This window comes from Zootoca vivipara, chromosome 15 (assembly GCF_963506605.1).
Source record: "Zootoca vivipara chromosome 15, rZooViv1.1, whole genome shotgun sequence".
Lineage (NCBI taxonomy): Eukaryota > Metazoa > Chordata > Lepidosauria > Squamata > Lacertidae > Zootoca > Zootoca vivipara.
This window is the reverse complement of record NC_083290.1, coordinates 6,767,383-6,782,104: the sequence shown is the minus strand read 5'-3', so window position 1 is coordinate 6,782,104 and position 14,722 is coordinate 6,767,383. Positions and strand designations below refer to the sequence as shown.

General features: G+C 43.7%; 1 protein-coding gene across 1 annotated transcript in view; it reads right to left on the bottom strand.

Moving 5' to 3' along the window:
- AATF (apoptosis antagonizing transcription factor) overlaps nt 1–14,442 on the bottom strand; it is an 82,436-nt gene extending 67,994 nt beyond the window's left edge. Inside the window, exons 1-4 of the mRNA XM_035139229.2 lie at nt 14,337–14,442; nt 11,456–11,635; nt 7,935–8,378; nt 6,847–6,984 (exon numbers count right to left, since the gene is read on the bottom strand). Coding sequence (XP_034995120.2) covers nt 6,847–6,984; nt 7,935–8,378; nt 11,456–11,635; nt 14,337–14,424 — 850 coding nt within the window. The 5' untranslated portion in view covers nt 14,425–14,442. The remainder of the gene's footprint in view (nt 1–6,846; nt 6,985–7,934; nt 8,379–11,455; nt 11,636–14,336) is intronic.
- Nucleotides 14,443–14,722: the final 280 nt, after the last annotated feature.

The window sequence follows — 14,722 nt, the reverse complement described above, 5'->3', positions numbered from 1 at the left end:
TGAAAGGCAGGATATAAAATGTAATGATACATAACAGTTCCTCCCCCCAAACCCCCCTGTTCATTTTCTCGTCACAACAACCCTGCAGAGAAGGCGAGAAGCTGAAATCAACCCAGCAAATTTCAGAGCTGAGTAAGATCTGAACTTATTGGTTATGATAATAATTATTATTATTTTATTACTTATACCCCACTCATCTGGCTGTGTTGCGGGGATAAAACGTTAAGGGGAGAACCTTCTACACCACCTTGAGATAATTTGAGGAAACGGTCTTATATAAATGTAATAAATAAGACAGCAGGCACTGTATTGTATTTTTATGTTGTGAACCACCCTGTATCTTCGGAAAATACATACATACTGTACATAAATACACACATTTAAATGCCTGCTGAAAATCTTTTAACAACAACTTTTAAATGCCTTCTAAGAACCTTTCTTTTCCGCTAGGCCTAGACAGGCAACTAAGAATACAACCTTCCACAATGGTAAGTTGATATATGTTTTTAACTTTCTGTATGGCTTTTATTGTAGAGTTTTATATTTTATTGTGGTAAGCCACTTTGATTTTTTTAATGACATAGTGGTATGTAAATATTTTAATAACTAAACAAACTATTATTTATTTATTATTTTAAAATACCCCCCCAACCAAACCACACTTTCCCAGAATTGAGACTCAATTTACAAAAAAAACCAAAAAAATACACAATGATCAAGCACAGAAAGCTAAAAAAACATATAAAAGACAGTAGTTTAAAAAAAAACTAATTAAAATATAATGGAATTAAAAGGATGTGAAAACCAAATCTATTAAAATTACAGACAGAAAAACACAGATAGTTAAAACAGGACAGGGCTATTAAAAGCTCTTTCCTTAAAAGCGGTCTGTTCCCAAAAGGCCTGCCAGAACAAAACAGTCTTCACAAACAAAAGTGTAAAACTGAAACACCCGGCACCTTTTCACTGCTGATATAAAGGAAAGCAGCAGCATTTTAGGAGGTGGTTAAGTGGTCTAATGATAGTAGCAAATAATAATATGTACTAAATATTACACTACACCAGCAGCCTCACACCCAGCATTGCTCAGGAATTCTAAGAAACAAACAACAACAAAATCAGTGCAATTTTGAAAGGTCCAGTTCACCCATCTTGATTCAAAAATGGTATCCACTCACATCCCAAAATAGATGAAAACAGGCCCCTTGAGCTCAGAATCCATCACACGAAATTTGGTGTTCCTGTCTTAAGAGGTGTCCAAATGTATAGCAAATAGACAAACAAGTAACTTTCCAAAATATATATTGTGCTCTCTCTATATATATATAATGCTGGGTTTTTCCACACTGTTGCTATTTTCAACTGGGAATCAGTCACATAACGGCAAACTCAGGCCACACAATTTAAAGTTTATTCTAAAGATCGGCATTTTTGCAGTAAGGGAAGTGATGTGGTGGGAATATGCATTGGAAAGTGCAGGATGATGACACTTGCTTTGCAGGAACATCATCTAACCTCTCCACAAACAAATCAGAATGAATGCTCATTACCTAGCCAGTGTCCCTTAATCTTCTGGCAAATGAATCAGAATGAAGGCACTGTAAACAGGTTCATCCGGAAGTGTAGACCCATTGAAATAAATAGACTTGACTAACAAAGGTCCATTCTTTCCAATGGGTCTACTCCTGGGCAGGATTTAGTTGTGAGATATATAGATATTCTATCAGTGTTCTAACCCATATTGCATATTCATTTTTTTTTGCAAAGCAGGGATGTGCATTATGTGGATATCCCCTCCCCGCTCCCAAAGGTCTTTAAAAAACAAAAACAAACAAACACCGCCCCTTTAAAAGAAAACAACAAAAAGAATCACCCCATATAAATTATGGCCATAAACTTTTTTCCCCCTGCAGTGCAGCCTAATTAATTCCTGCTCTATACACAAAGGGAAAATGCTGGGTGACAAATGGGTGCAGAGCTTGAAAGCTGCCACGTCGGCAAAACATTTTCTACTTCAATTTATAAGCAATTTTGCAGTAAATCATCCGCCAGAATCCAAGATCCACAGGCAGCAAGGAAGAGCCAGACCATGCTGGGGTGGCTTAGCCAAGATACAAAAGATGTAACATAAACGGTGTTTGTGTGTTTCTGTGTAGGAAAACAGGTGCCCCCCCCCCCGGTGCCACAGTTCTCCGAACTGTTTTTTTTAAAATCTCCATTTAAAACTCTGCAAACCAAAAGCCTCCCATGATGCAACTTGCATAGGACTTGTCATGCCCGCAATCCACTGCTCAAGAGGGAAAGGCCATAGATGAGGATAGAGAGCATCTGCCTTGCATGCAGGTGGTCCCAGGTAAAATTCCCGGCACCTCCAGGTAGGACTGGAAAAGACTCCCCCCCCCCCGTCTGAAACCCTGGAGAGCTGCTGCCAGGCAGTCCTGAGCTAAATGGATGGTCCAATGGTCTGACTTAAGGAATATGTCTATATTCTTAAGAATCAAAAGGAGTACCCCAAAGAAATACATATACTGTATTTTTCCATGTAAAAGACGGCCCCATATTTTGGGGGACTCCCAATTAAGGAAACACCCCCTCAGCACTACCCGTGTATAAGACGAGCCCCAATTTTAAACCCAATCTTTTGGTAAAAAAACCAAAATAACCTTGTCTTATACACGGAGAAATACAGTATAGAGTAGAACCTCTACTTACGACCACCTCTACTTCGGCCCAATCCAAGTTGCGACCACGGCAAACCCGGAAGTAAATACCGCCGTCTGCACATAGCAAACATAGGAAGCTCCCTTATGCTGTACTGTCTACATTGACTGGCAAGCAGCTCTCCAGGGCTTAAGGTATCTCCCAGCCCTACCTGGTGATGTGGGAATTGAAGCTGTGACCTGCTGCACACAAAGCAGATGCTCTACGACTGAGCTACGGCCTTCCCCAAGAACCTCACTCACTAGTGACAACTTTTAAGTTTTAACAGACCATCGGCAGGTGAAATGACCCAGACAGAACTCGTATGACTTGCAAGTCTTGTGTGTGCGCAGAACTGGCGACCCTCCTCCTCCTCCAAAGTATTCATAAGCATGAGCCTCTATTACCCAGAAGCCTTCATCAAATTTTGAGGCATTGTTGAACTCAATGAAACCTGTTTCAGAGGATCAGGGAGCAAGTGCCCACATTTCCTTAGGTATCTTGAAAATGACCCAGTGCTGAGATTTTTCATGATATGCATTATTTACTTTTAAATTTATCTCTTTCATAGAAAATACACAAATACATAAAGAAAATATTATCCTGCTTTTTCAGCGAAGACAAGACACCTCAAGGCAGCTAAAAATTAGATGTTTAAAAAATCAGTTCAACTGATTAGAAGACAAATGATCCAAGGATAGAATCCCATCCACACTAACTTAGAAGCAAGTGCTATTGAACAAAGTGGAAATTACTTCTGATTAAACTAGGAATCTACTGTATGAGCTACATATGCATGCCAAAAGCTTCCGAATTTCTAGAATCTGAAATATCATGCATAAGCCAATAACAGTGTGTGTGTGTGTGTGTGTGTGTGTGTGTGTGTACACACACACACACACACAGTTTTAGTTCTAGATATTTGACACTTTTCTAGCTCAAGATGCAAATAACAGGAGTCGTGCAAAATAAAATATATGGTTTTCTTTTAACTCGCCGGGGGAGCTTTTTTCTTTCTTTTTTTTAAGTGTTTCTAATATATATAAAATCCCACCTCTTTATGGAATTTATATATTAAACTCCATGTTCATTGCAGTGTTTTGCTTATGGGAAATATCAAAATGTCAACCATTGTTTCTGTTAAAGGTCTTTAATGATATCGTGGTTTCTGGACTTGTAATGAAAACACGACGCTGGCTGCAGTTTGTAATGCATCTCATTAAATACGTTAATGGCACACGTTTTACTAAAAGGTCAGGTTTAGTATTGGTGGGAGTTTGCCTTTTAAGGCAAAGAGGGAAAAAGCAGGAACTTGTTTTAAAGCTATAGCTAACTGTGTGAACTATAAAGCACTTCACTTGATGTGGATCTGCGAAAACACCAAGGAACCACTTAAAAGTTCATAGCTGATGAATTAGCATCATGTGAGCTGTCACTTAAAACAACATCTGCACCTTACACTCTGATACCACTTTAACAGTCATGGCTTCTGCCCTGCCAAAGAATCCTGGGAACTCTAGTTTGCCAAGGGTGCCGAGAGTTGCTAGGAGAACCCTAATTCCCAGGTAGAGCTGCAATTGCCAGAGTTCACCAGGAAAAAGGGGATTACTTTTACACTACTGTGTGGGGAGGCAGTGCAAGACAGGAGTGCCTGGCGTGCTATGGTCCATGGGGTCACGAAGAGTCGGACACGACTAAACGACTAAACAACAACAACAACTGTGTGGGGACTGCAGCAATTCCTGGCTAGAAACCACATACCATATTGGCCCGAATATAAGCCACACCTTTAAAATTCAAGGAGGGGAAAGGAAAAAAAGACAATACCCAAATATAAGCTGCTCCCTTAAAATTCCACCTGATCCATTTTACCGTATGTCTGTTTCAGCAGCGATATCGTAAAAGCAAATTTTTGTAAGTTCGCGAATTTAAGCCGCACTTTTAACTTCTCACGGCCGGAATTTGGGGGGGGGGGGAAGGAGGCTTATATTCAGGCCAATACGGTGCTTTGCACCAACCACAGCTGAGAATGCAGACCACTGGCTTGAGCTTCCAAACATACAACGGGCAAAATTATGGCTCAGAGTTGCTTGTTGGCTTCTGTTTTCTGTGTGCTCAGCTAAGGATGAGGAGCTTGATGCCCTCCCGAAGTTTCTGTGCTGCAGCCGCCATCAGCCCCAACCAGCACAGCCAATAGTCAGAGATGATGGGTCCAGCTGCACCTGGAGGGCCCCAGACTTCCCCATCCATGCTCTCTACACACAGCAGCCTCCCAAATATCACCTGATCCCATATATCTTGGCCCAATCACTGATTGGGTTTTTTGGGGGGGCGGGCGGTTGGAGTCTCTGTTGGTGGTCCACTATGGATGGCTCAGGTGCACAGCTCTTAACTATTAGCAGATGTGCATTCAGTGCTGTAGGCTGAAGCCTATGGAAGCCCTTCCCAACTGAGATTAGACAGGCACCCTCCTTTCTAAATGTGATTTTTTTTTTTGTCCCAGCAGGTATTTTAAGGTATGATCACTTTTTTTATTGTTTTAGCGTCCCATTTTCTATGGATGGTTTCTTTATGAGAACCGGAGCAAGACCGTTTGAGCATATCGCACCGATCCTGGTCCGACTGCACTGGCTACCAATTACATTTCCAGACCCAATTTCAAAGTGCTGGTTTTTGACCTACAAAGCATTAAACCGCAATACCTCAAGAACCGCCTCTTTCCATATGAACCTACCTGGACCTTGAGATCATCTTCTGAGGCCCTCCTTAGTGTGCCTCCTTGAGAGGTCCGGAGGGTGGTAACACGAGAACGGGCCTTCTCTCCAGTGGCTCCCCATTTGTGGAATGCTCTCCCCAAGGACGTTCGCCAGGCACCTTCATTATACAGCTTTAGGCACCAGGCAAAAATGTTCCTCTTTAACCAGGCCTTTTGCTGATTTGATTGACATCCTATGTCCTTTTAAAATGTGGAGGTTTTTTGGGGGGGTTATTAGGTTTTTATTTTGATTATGTATTTTGTGGTTTTATTGATTTTATTCTGTGAACCGCCCTGAGACCTCCAGGTATAGGGTGGTATATAAATTCAATGAAGAAGAAGAAGAAGAAGAAGAAGAAGAAGAAGAAGAAGAAGAAGAAGAAGAAGAAGAAGAAGAAGAAGAAGAAGAAGAAGAAGAAGAAGAAGAAGAAGAAGAACAACAACAACAACAACAACAACAACAACAACAGTGGACCCTTCAGATACGAACTTAATTCGTTCCAGGGGTCCGTTCGCACCCTGAAAATAACGTAAATAGAGGTGTGCTTCTGCGCACGCGCAATGCGCACAGAGTGCTTCTGTGCATGCACGCGTGGCAAAACCCAGAAGTATACACGTCCGGGTTTGTCGTGGCCATAACCCAAAGATTCCATATCCAGAGGTATGACTGTAGTTAAGCAATAAAACTTGCAACAAGGGGCATTAAAAAAATACAGCTGGGTCCACAATTCCATGACTGTGAAGTACAAGCACAGAATCTGATTTGGCAAGTCAAAGAACAACAAGGTTTTGTTTACTTTTCTAAGGAAATGAAAGAAGGAATAGTTCTAACCTCCACAAAGTGTCTGAAATCCTACAGTGCATTGCCTGGCAAGATCTCAGGGAGAAATCCCAGAGAGAAGCGACTGAACAGGTTTTCACCAATGGTTGCATGCGGATGCTTCAGTGCTACGTTCAAATCCGGCCTCCTCAAATAAGGGATGAAAAGTAGGCAATCCTACACATGTGCTTAGTTTAAATCAGGGGACCCCAAACTAAGGGCCGGATGGAGCCCAATAGTCTTCTAAATCCGGCCCGCGTACGGTCCGGGAATCAACGTGTTTTTACATGAGTAGAATGTTTCCTTTTATTTAAAATGCACCACTGGGTTATTTGTGGGGCATAGGAATTCGTTCCTCCCCCCCCCCCAAAAAAAAATATAGTCCGGCCCCCCACAAGGTCTGAAGGACAGTGGACCGGCCCCCTGCTGAAAAAGCTTGCTGACACCTGGTTTAAATAATGAACATGTCCCAAAATTTGTGGCTCCAAATTCTGATCCCTGCCCCCCGCCCAAGTGCAGAAAATACAAGCACAAAACCAGTCTTGTCTGGGGAAAGGAAAGAGATTCTTACTGTTCTTGAGTGCAGTGGCAAACTCCTGTCCTCCTCTTTTCTTAAACTCCAGGAAGGTATCTGGCTGGGGAAGCTGGTTGGCTGTCAGGAGAACCTTCTGCAGTTTAATTCGCCCTTCCAAGAGCTGATCCCACAGAGCTTTAGTAAAGCGGGGAGCAGGGTAGACAAGAGAAAAACAAAACAGCGTCATTAAATAGGAACATAGGAAGCTGCCTTATACTGAATCAGACCACTGGTCTACCTATTATTATTATTAAATTAAATGTAGCTCAGTATTGTTTCGAAGTGTTAGTACTGATAATCTTGTTTTGTTATTTCATAAACTGGCTTGAGTTTTGTTTGGGTGGTTTTGTGTTGGTTTTTTTTTAACAATAAAGCACTATATGAAACAAATACAAACACGGCTGCTTTCAGACAAGGATTTCTTCCATCCCTACACAGAGATGCCTGGGATTGAACCAAGGCCCTTCTGTATGCAAAGCAGATGCTCTACCACTCAGATGTGGTCACTAAGGGGTGTTTTGTTTTTGCAGCTATGGCCGTTCATGGAGCTAAGGTATCAAAGCCTCAAGTATTCCCTCGCCTCCACCACAACTGCCTGCCAGAGGGATGGCAAACAGTACCTTATTAGATTCCTAAATATTGAAAGCAATATGCTCAAGGTTTGGGTAAAATGCAAAAAAGCCTGCTCTCTCTCCTTATCTCTAAGGCACCTTCCAGATGGCAGCATACTAAGGTGAGCATGGTCAGGCACATGCCAGAGACCATACCTGCTGGCAAGAGTACCCAGGACCTGCCCCTCCTCTTTGCCATGACAAGCCGGTCGCTTGTTCACCCCCCTCTCACTTTGGCCGACAACAGTGCCAGAGAAGAGGAGTAGCAGATAATAATGTACTTCCTTTAACAAACCTAAGAGTTCTTATTTTATACCAAGTCTCAGCCTCAATACCTTTCAACTGAATGTGTGCTCCAAGCAAGGATTCATTTAACTAAGATCTGACTTTTCCTGCTGCGAATACGTGAACTCTATCTGCTAACATTTCCCACGTTCATCGTGGGCCACAAAGGAGAAGAGGCTGCCCACTGACCTATTTGATTCTTCACGGCTTTTCCTTTAGCAACTTCTTCGGCCACTCGGTCTTTAGACAATGGCAACAGTCCCCCGAGATGTTTACTCTCCCTCACATCCTCCGCCACCATCTCCTCCTCCTCCTCACTCCCCGCGGTGCTTTCCTCTGACGTTGTTCCACCTTCGCTGCCTTCTTCCATGCTATCTTCCTCATCTCCGCTGCCTTCTTCGACACTGTCTTCTTCCTCATCTTCCTCGAGCATTTCCATCGCACTGCCCATTTCGTCCATCCCTTCTGCAAATTTCGCAAAATCGTCCACAGCCTGGAAAACGAAATCTCCGTCCTTCAGTTTCCCCAGCGGTTTCCTTTCTTCTTCCTCCTCCTGGCTGCAGGTAGCATCCTCCTCATCCTGGTCCTCGTCCTCCTCATCTGTTTCCTCTTCCTCGTTTGAAGTCTGCTCATCTATCAATTACGAAACAAAAAGACTATTGTTGACACTTATCCGTCACGAACTGCACCCAATCCATTCAGGTCAAAGCTGGTGCTTAACTGTGTACATCAGGGGCTGGGAACAATTTCAGCTCCAAGAGCCAGATCTCTATCAAGATCAGTCTTGTGGGGCAAATCTGACAGGTGGGCAGGGCCATGCACCAGTCAATCACATGATGTCAGGTGTAAGGTGCTACTAAAATGAAAAGTTTATTTACAGTGGTACCTCGGGTTGAGTACCCGATCCGTTCCGGGGTGCCCCAAAAGTATGCAACCCAAGCGGGGGTTTCTGCACATGCGCAAAGCGATGATAATGCCTTCTGCGCATGCACGAAGCGCACAGAACGCTTCTGTGCATGCGACGAAACCAGGAAGTAAACACTTCCGGGTTCGCACGGTTCTTAACCTGAAAGTACGCAACCCGAGGTATGACTGTACACTTGTTTTAGCGGGGAGGGTGTGCATGGGATCCTTACAACATATAGAGCGCAACAGGCTGAATGGTAATGTTTGTAACAAACTTCTTTACTGGTTACTTCCTAACGTACGAATCAAGTCCAGGATGTACGCCATATACAGTCCTTAAGCAAGGTATATAACCTATTTAATTAAATCCAATGCAGATATATTTCTTCCTTCCTTAATACATTCTTGTTCGAGTTCATATATTACACAGTCCTCAAATGTGATTAAGGAAAGGTCCCCGGATGGATTGTATATGGCATACATCTTGGACTTGATTCGTACGTTAGGAAGTAAGCAGTAAATAAATTTGTTACAAACATTACCATTCAGCCTGTTGTGCTCTATATGTTGTAATTACAGCGCTCCCTCGACTTACGAATTTAATCCATTCCAAATGAACATTCGTAGGTCGAAAAGTTTGTAAGTAAAAAAAAGCGGTTTCCCATAGGAATGCATTGGGAACGAAAAAATTTGTAAGTCGAGTAAACCACATCTAAAATTTGAAAGTCAAGAAAACCCCATCTAAACCGCTACGGTTTTCCTTTCGGATGTCGGAAAAAACATAAGCGTGCGGCCATTTTTTTCACTCGTAACTCGAAATTTCGTAAGTCGAGTACTTTGTAAGTCGAGGGACCACTGTATTGCATCTGCGTAACAAGGTATTGTATTTGTTTTGTGCATGGAATCCTGCACGACGACTCCCAACCACCCCACAAAGAATCCTGGGAACTGTAGTTTACGCCCCTCAGAGCTACAATTCCCAGTACCCTTAAACTACGATTTGCAGGATTCTTTTGAGGAGGGGAGAAGTCATGCTCTTTAAACATAAAAAGTGTGTACGCAACCTAAGTCGATCTGGTATTCCTTGGCTATAAGGGTAACATTAAAATAATTATAGCAATCCCATGGCTTCCTTAAAGGCAGAGGTCACCAACATGGTGCACATATGCTGGTAAAGGCCTTCACTGGTGCCCACAGGATCCCCTCCCACCGCTGCAATTAAGCTTGAAAGAAGCGTTCTGTTATAGCTAATGGAATCTGTTGCAGTGTCTCTTGCAGGATGTGTGCGTGTCACCCCCAACAGTTTCTCCTGTTTGCAAATGCACCCACAGACCCCCGCAAAAAAAGAAAAAAAGAAAAAAGGGCTGGCTGCCCGTTTAAAGATCAACTCCCGTTTTACAATATGTGTATTTTCAATATTTTGGCTCAGGCACAGGGGGGGGGGTTGGGGGGTGACAAGGAAGTTCATGGAGCTTTCCCCCTGCCCTCCCCCACCTCGGCAGATTGACGCCTCAAACTTGCACTTTCCTGCAGCAGCTGAACCGATTATCAGACCCATTGATTAGCTGACAGCCTTTCCCATTAAATAATGAGATAATGGGTGAGCATTACAAGGTGATCAAGCACCCTTACGTACATCTTTATTGGGGGGGGGGGCGGAGTGAGGCGTCGTACACAGGGATACAGTCTCCGAGAAATCTATCAATGTTTTTTATTTAAAAAAAGTTGCCAATTTCCCTCTCACTGATCCAACAACAACCTGACAACCTAAGACCTCAATGCAACATGAAAATATTACAGTGACGTCTCAGGACAGAAAGAGCGGCCTGCAGACTGCTTAAGCATGCTAGAACGCCACCATTCTCATTCTGCATGCTTTTTCCAACACTGGCCAACTGTCTGATTTAGGATGCTCAGAACCAAGACACCCCACAAAACTTAGCATTCAAAAATATTACTAATAATAATAATAATAATAATCTATTATATTTGTATACAGTCCATCTGAAAAAATCTTAGGGCTGTTCACAGCATAAAAATACAGAATAAAACCACAAAGTGCATAATAAAAATGGGGAGGACACCCACAAAATAACCCCCCCTTCCCCCATGATCGATAATGAACTTCAAAAAATGTTTAAGAAATCCCTTTCTCAAAAGCCCAGAAGCATTGTTGCTGGGGATAATAACAACAGAAGTCACCAAAAAAAAGAGAGAGAAATTTGTGCCTATATGCGACAACAGCCGCCCATGTGGTACTAGGGCAAAAATGGAAAACAGATAAGGTTCCAAGAAAACAAGAATGGTATATTAAACTGTTAGAAAATGCAGAGCTAACAGGGATGACCACTAGAATAAGAAAATCTTTTTGCATTGCTTTTCTTCATATTCTGTTGATACAGAATTATATCAAAAATGCAAATAAATATTTTAAAAAGTAATAAAATGAAATAAACCTTCCCCAAAAAGCATTAAAGAGGGGTACTGGCGTCTAAAGATGGAGACTGGAGCTGCCAGCCAAACCTCCGTGGGGAGAGCATTCCACAAACAGGGAGTCACTGCAGAAAAGGCCCACTCTCATGTTGCCACCCTCTGAACGTCTCGCAGCAGAGGCCCATGAAGATGGGCCTCAGGTGACGATTTCAGGGTCTGGGGTGGGTAGCTGGGGCTGATGGGAGTTGTGGCCCAAAATATCTAGAGGGCACCACGTTGGAAAAGACTGCCCTAAACATTAAGACAGCTTGACAGGAGATGGGGAATCACCCACACACACACACAAAAAAGGGAATGGTGCAGGATCTCACCTGACAGTTGATCGTCTCCCCACATCTCTTCCTCCAAAGCTTTGCGGGATATGGCCTTCCCATGGTATCTCTTATCAGCATCCAAAAGGTGGGAGGAGACTCCCTTCCGTATGTGTCCAAGTGCAAGGACGTCATCTTCATCTCCTTCGTCAAACTTGTCAACCACCCTGGCTGCGGTGGCTGCAAAAGGGGGAGAGAAGGTGAAAGAGATTAACTTTGGGGGGGGGAGGTTTGGAAGGGGGAAAATTCCACCCCACCCCTCCAGTGGTCCAAGAAGTTTGCCGCATTCATTGGCTGAATGGGGAACACAAAACTTTTTTCAGATGTGGCCGGATCTTGCAATAGCCCCTCAGCCAACACGACCCAACGATCAGGGATAAAGAGTGTTGCAGCCCAGCAACATCTGGAGAGTCAGAGATGGCTTCTGCGCAGAAAGATACGCCACCAAATATTCACAGTGGTGGTTAAATTGATATTCCCGTGCAGCAAGGCACGATACGCTGGAATTCTAAATACCAGGAACAAGCAACAATGAGAGGTCTCTGCACCATGTCTGGGAGTTCCACTGTTTCAATCACAATGCTGGACTAATAAGACCTCACTCAGATGCAGCCAAGATTATTCCTGCCATGTGTAGCAGCAGAAACTCTGGTTAGCTTTCACCATCAGCTACCAACACATCCCTAAAACATGGTTAAGATAGGAGAGGGAACAGCATTCCAGGCCCTGCCCTGTGGAACTCCCTGCCACTTGCCTTTTTTCCAAACGTCTTCTGAAAACCATACTGTTTAGGCAGGCCTTCACAATATGAATTTCTCTTTTTAACCAACCAGTTATATTTAGGGATTGATTGTATTATTTTTGTATAACAAACACCTTGATAATAGTTTATGAAAGCATGGATTACAAATACTCAAATAAATTTGCCAGGCACATTCCTAGTCTCTTAGTTTACTAAGAGCATCATCATTACACTCTTGGGGGCTGATGCAAACACACATTTTACGAAGTAGGGCTGTCACCCCATTAAAGAAATGTTACTCAACTAATTGCATGGGCCCTTTATCAACTATTTTAGTCAATCAAAACCTTTCAAGCCTGGCAGTGTAGTGTAATGAATCAACCAACTACAACAAATCAGTCCTAACTAAGGAGAGATCTTCTTGAGATGAAGTTCTGAATTTCTTTGCCAATTATCACAGCAGGTCCGTGATGTTAAACTGAGATACCATCTCAGCAATAAACACATTTACATCATGCACCAGTCAGTGGCATTGAATGAACCAGCTGCAAACCTGGATTATTTTTATTTTATTAAATTTCTACACTGCCCTTCATCCAAGGATCACAGGGCAGTTTACAATACTGTATAAAAACACAACATTAAAGATCCCAGGTGGATAGCATATAGAAGTAGGGTGTGTTGAGTTTTTCAACTTTCAAATTCCAAAAATGAGGGGTGCTAAAAAGTTGTAACATGATTTGAGAATTCAAATGTTATTTTGATTAAATTAATATAATGTAGTTTTCCTTGGCAAGTAAAATGCGCGTAAATTTTTAATGGTTGCCAAGTACCTGCAGTTATATCATACTATTAGCAGTATTAGTATTATTTAGCATTACCTGACATTTACAGAAGATAAAATAAAATTCTTTAGTTTTCTGAAAGCAGTTTATGTGCTTCTTCATCAAACAAACTTACCAAGCTAAATGTTGTCCAATAACAAAAATAATAGATTTGAATTCCCCACACCTGGAAACATGTTTTTTAAGATGCCTCATAAAAGACACCTGCAAAAACTTTCACCCCCTTGATACGCCCTAGTACAGGAAGCTACCTTAAACTTCTTGCAAGGAGTTCTGGGAGCTGTAGTTTGTTAAGAGAGTTGTTAAGAGAGACCCCCTGCTCTCCTCCAAGATCTACAATTGCCAGAGCGGCTTAAACAATCAATCTCTCTTCTCAAAGCTATGGGAACTATAGTTCTGGGAGGGGAAGAGGGGTCTCACCTAACAACTCTCCAAACAACATCTCTCTCACATACACACAGGGCAATTCCCCTAGCTTGCTTTAAAAAAAAAAAACCCAACCACCACATAACATGCACACGTGACTAAGGAAACTTTCACTAACTCTCTGAAACCCAAGTACACGCATGCACCCACGCACACGTGTCCAGAGATACTTGCACTGCGCACACGCACACACGTGTCCAGGGGGCCTTTCCACTCGCTTGGTGAAACCCACTCAGCGACACACACCACACCACACACGTGTCCAGGAATATTTCCACCCGCTTGGTGAAACCCACTCAGCGACACACACCACACCACACACGTGTCCAGGGGTATTTCCACCCGCTTGGTGAAACCCACTCAGCGACACACACACACCACCACACACGTGTCCAGGAATATTTCCACCCGCTTGGTGAAACCCACTCAGCGACACACACCACACCACACACGTGTCCAGGGGTATTTCCACCCGCTTGGTGAAACCCACTCAGCGACACACACACACCACCACACACGTGTCCAGGAATATTTCCACCCGCTTGGTGAAACCCACTCAGCGGCACAGACATACGCACACACACGTGTGTCCAGGAGTATTTCCACCCGCTTGGTGAACCCCACTCAGCGACACAGACATACACACACACACACACACGTGTGTCCAGGGGTATTTCCACCCGCTTGGTGAACCCCACTCAGCGACGCGCGCGCACACACGTGTCGAGGGGCATTTCCACCACCGTTTCCAACCCACGTGTCCACACACACACAAGCACCGGCGCCTGCTTATTGCCCCGCTTCTCGGAGAGAGACGGAGCCCGAAGGCGCCCCGTTGCGGTTGCTTCCCCCCCCCGCACCCCCTCACCATCCTCGGGGTCGTCCTCCGGGTCGTGCAGGGCGCGGGGCAGCGGGTTGAGCAGCCGCTCCAGCTCCTCCGCTAAGGGCGCCGCCATTTTGAGCCTCTCCTCGCCCGCCCGCCCGGAAGAAGGAGGCGGAGGCGGCAAAGGGCCGCCCAAAGGCCCGGGGAAGAGGGGGCGGGCCTCTCGACAATTCGCACATTTTTACACCCCTCAAATTCCTAGGTTGGGTTTCATTATGGCTAGAGCACCACTGCAGCTGCCATCCCTCTATCTTTTTATTTCATTTTTTTGCTGCGTGGTTTTGCATTTAGGGGGTTCAAAGGTTGTTGGTGTGTGTGTTTTACAATCAAGCAGTGTATAAATTTTGTTGTTTAATTTCGGTGAATGTTTC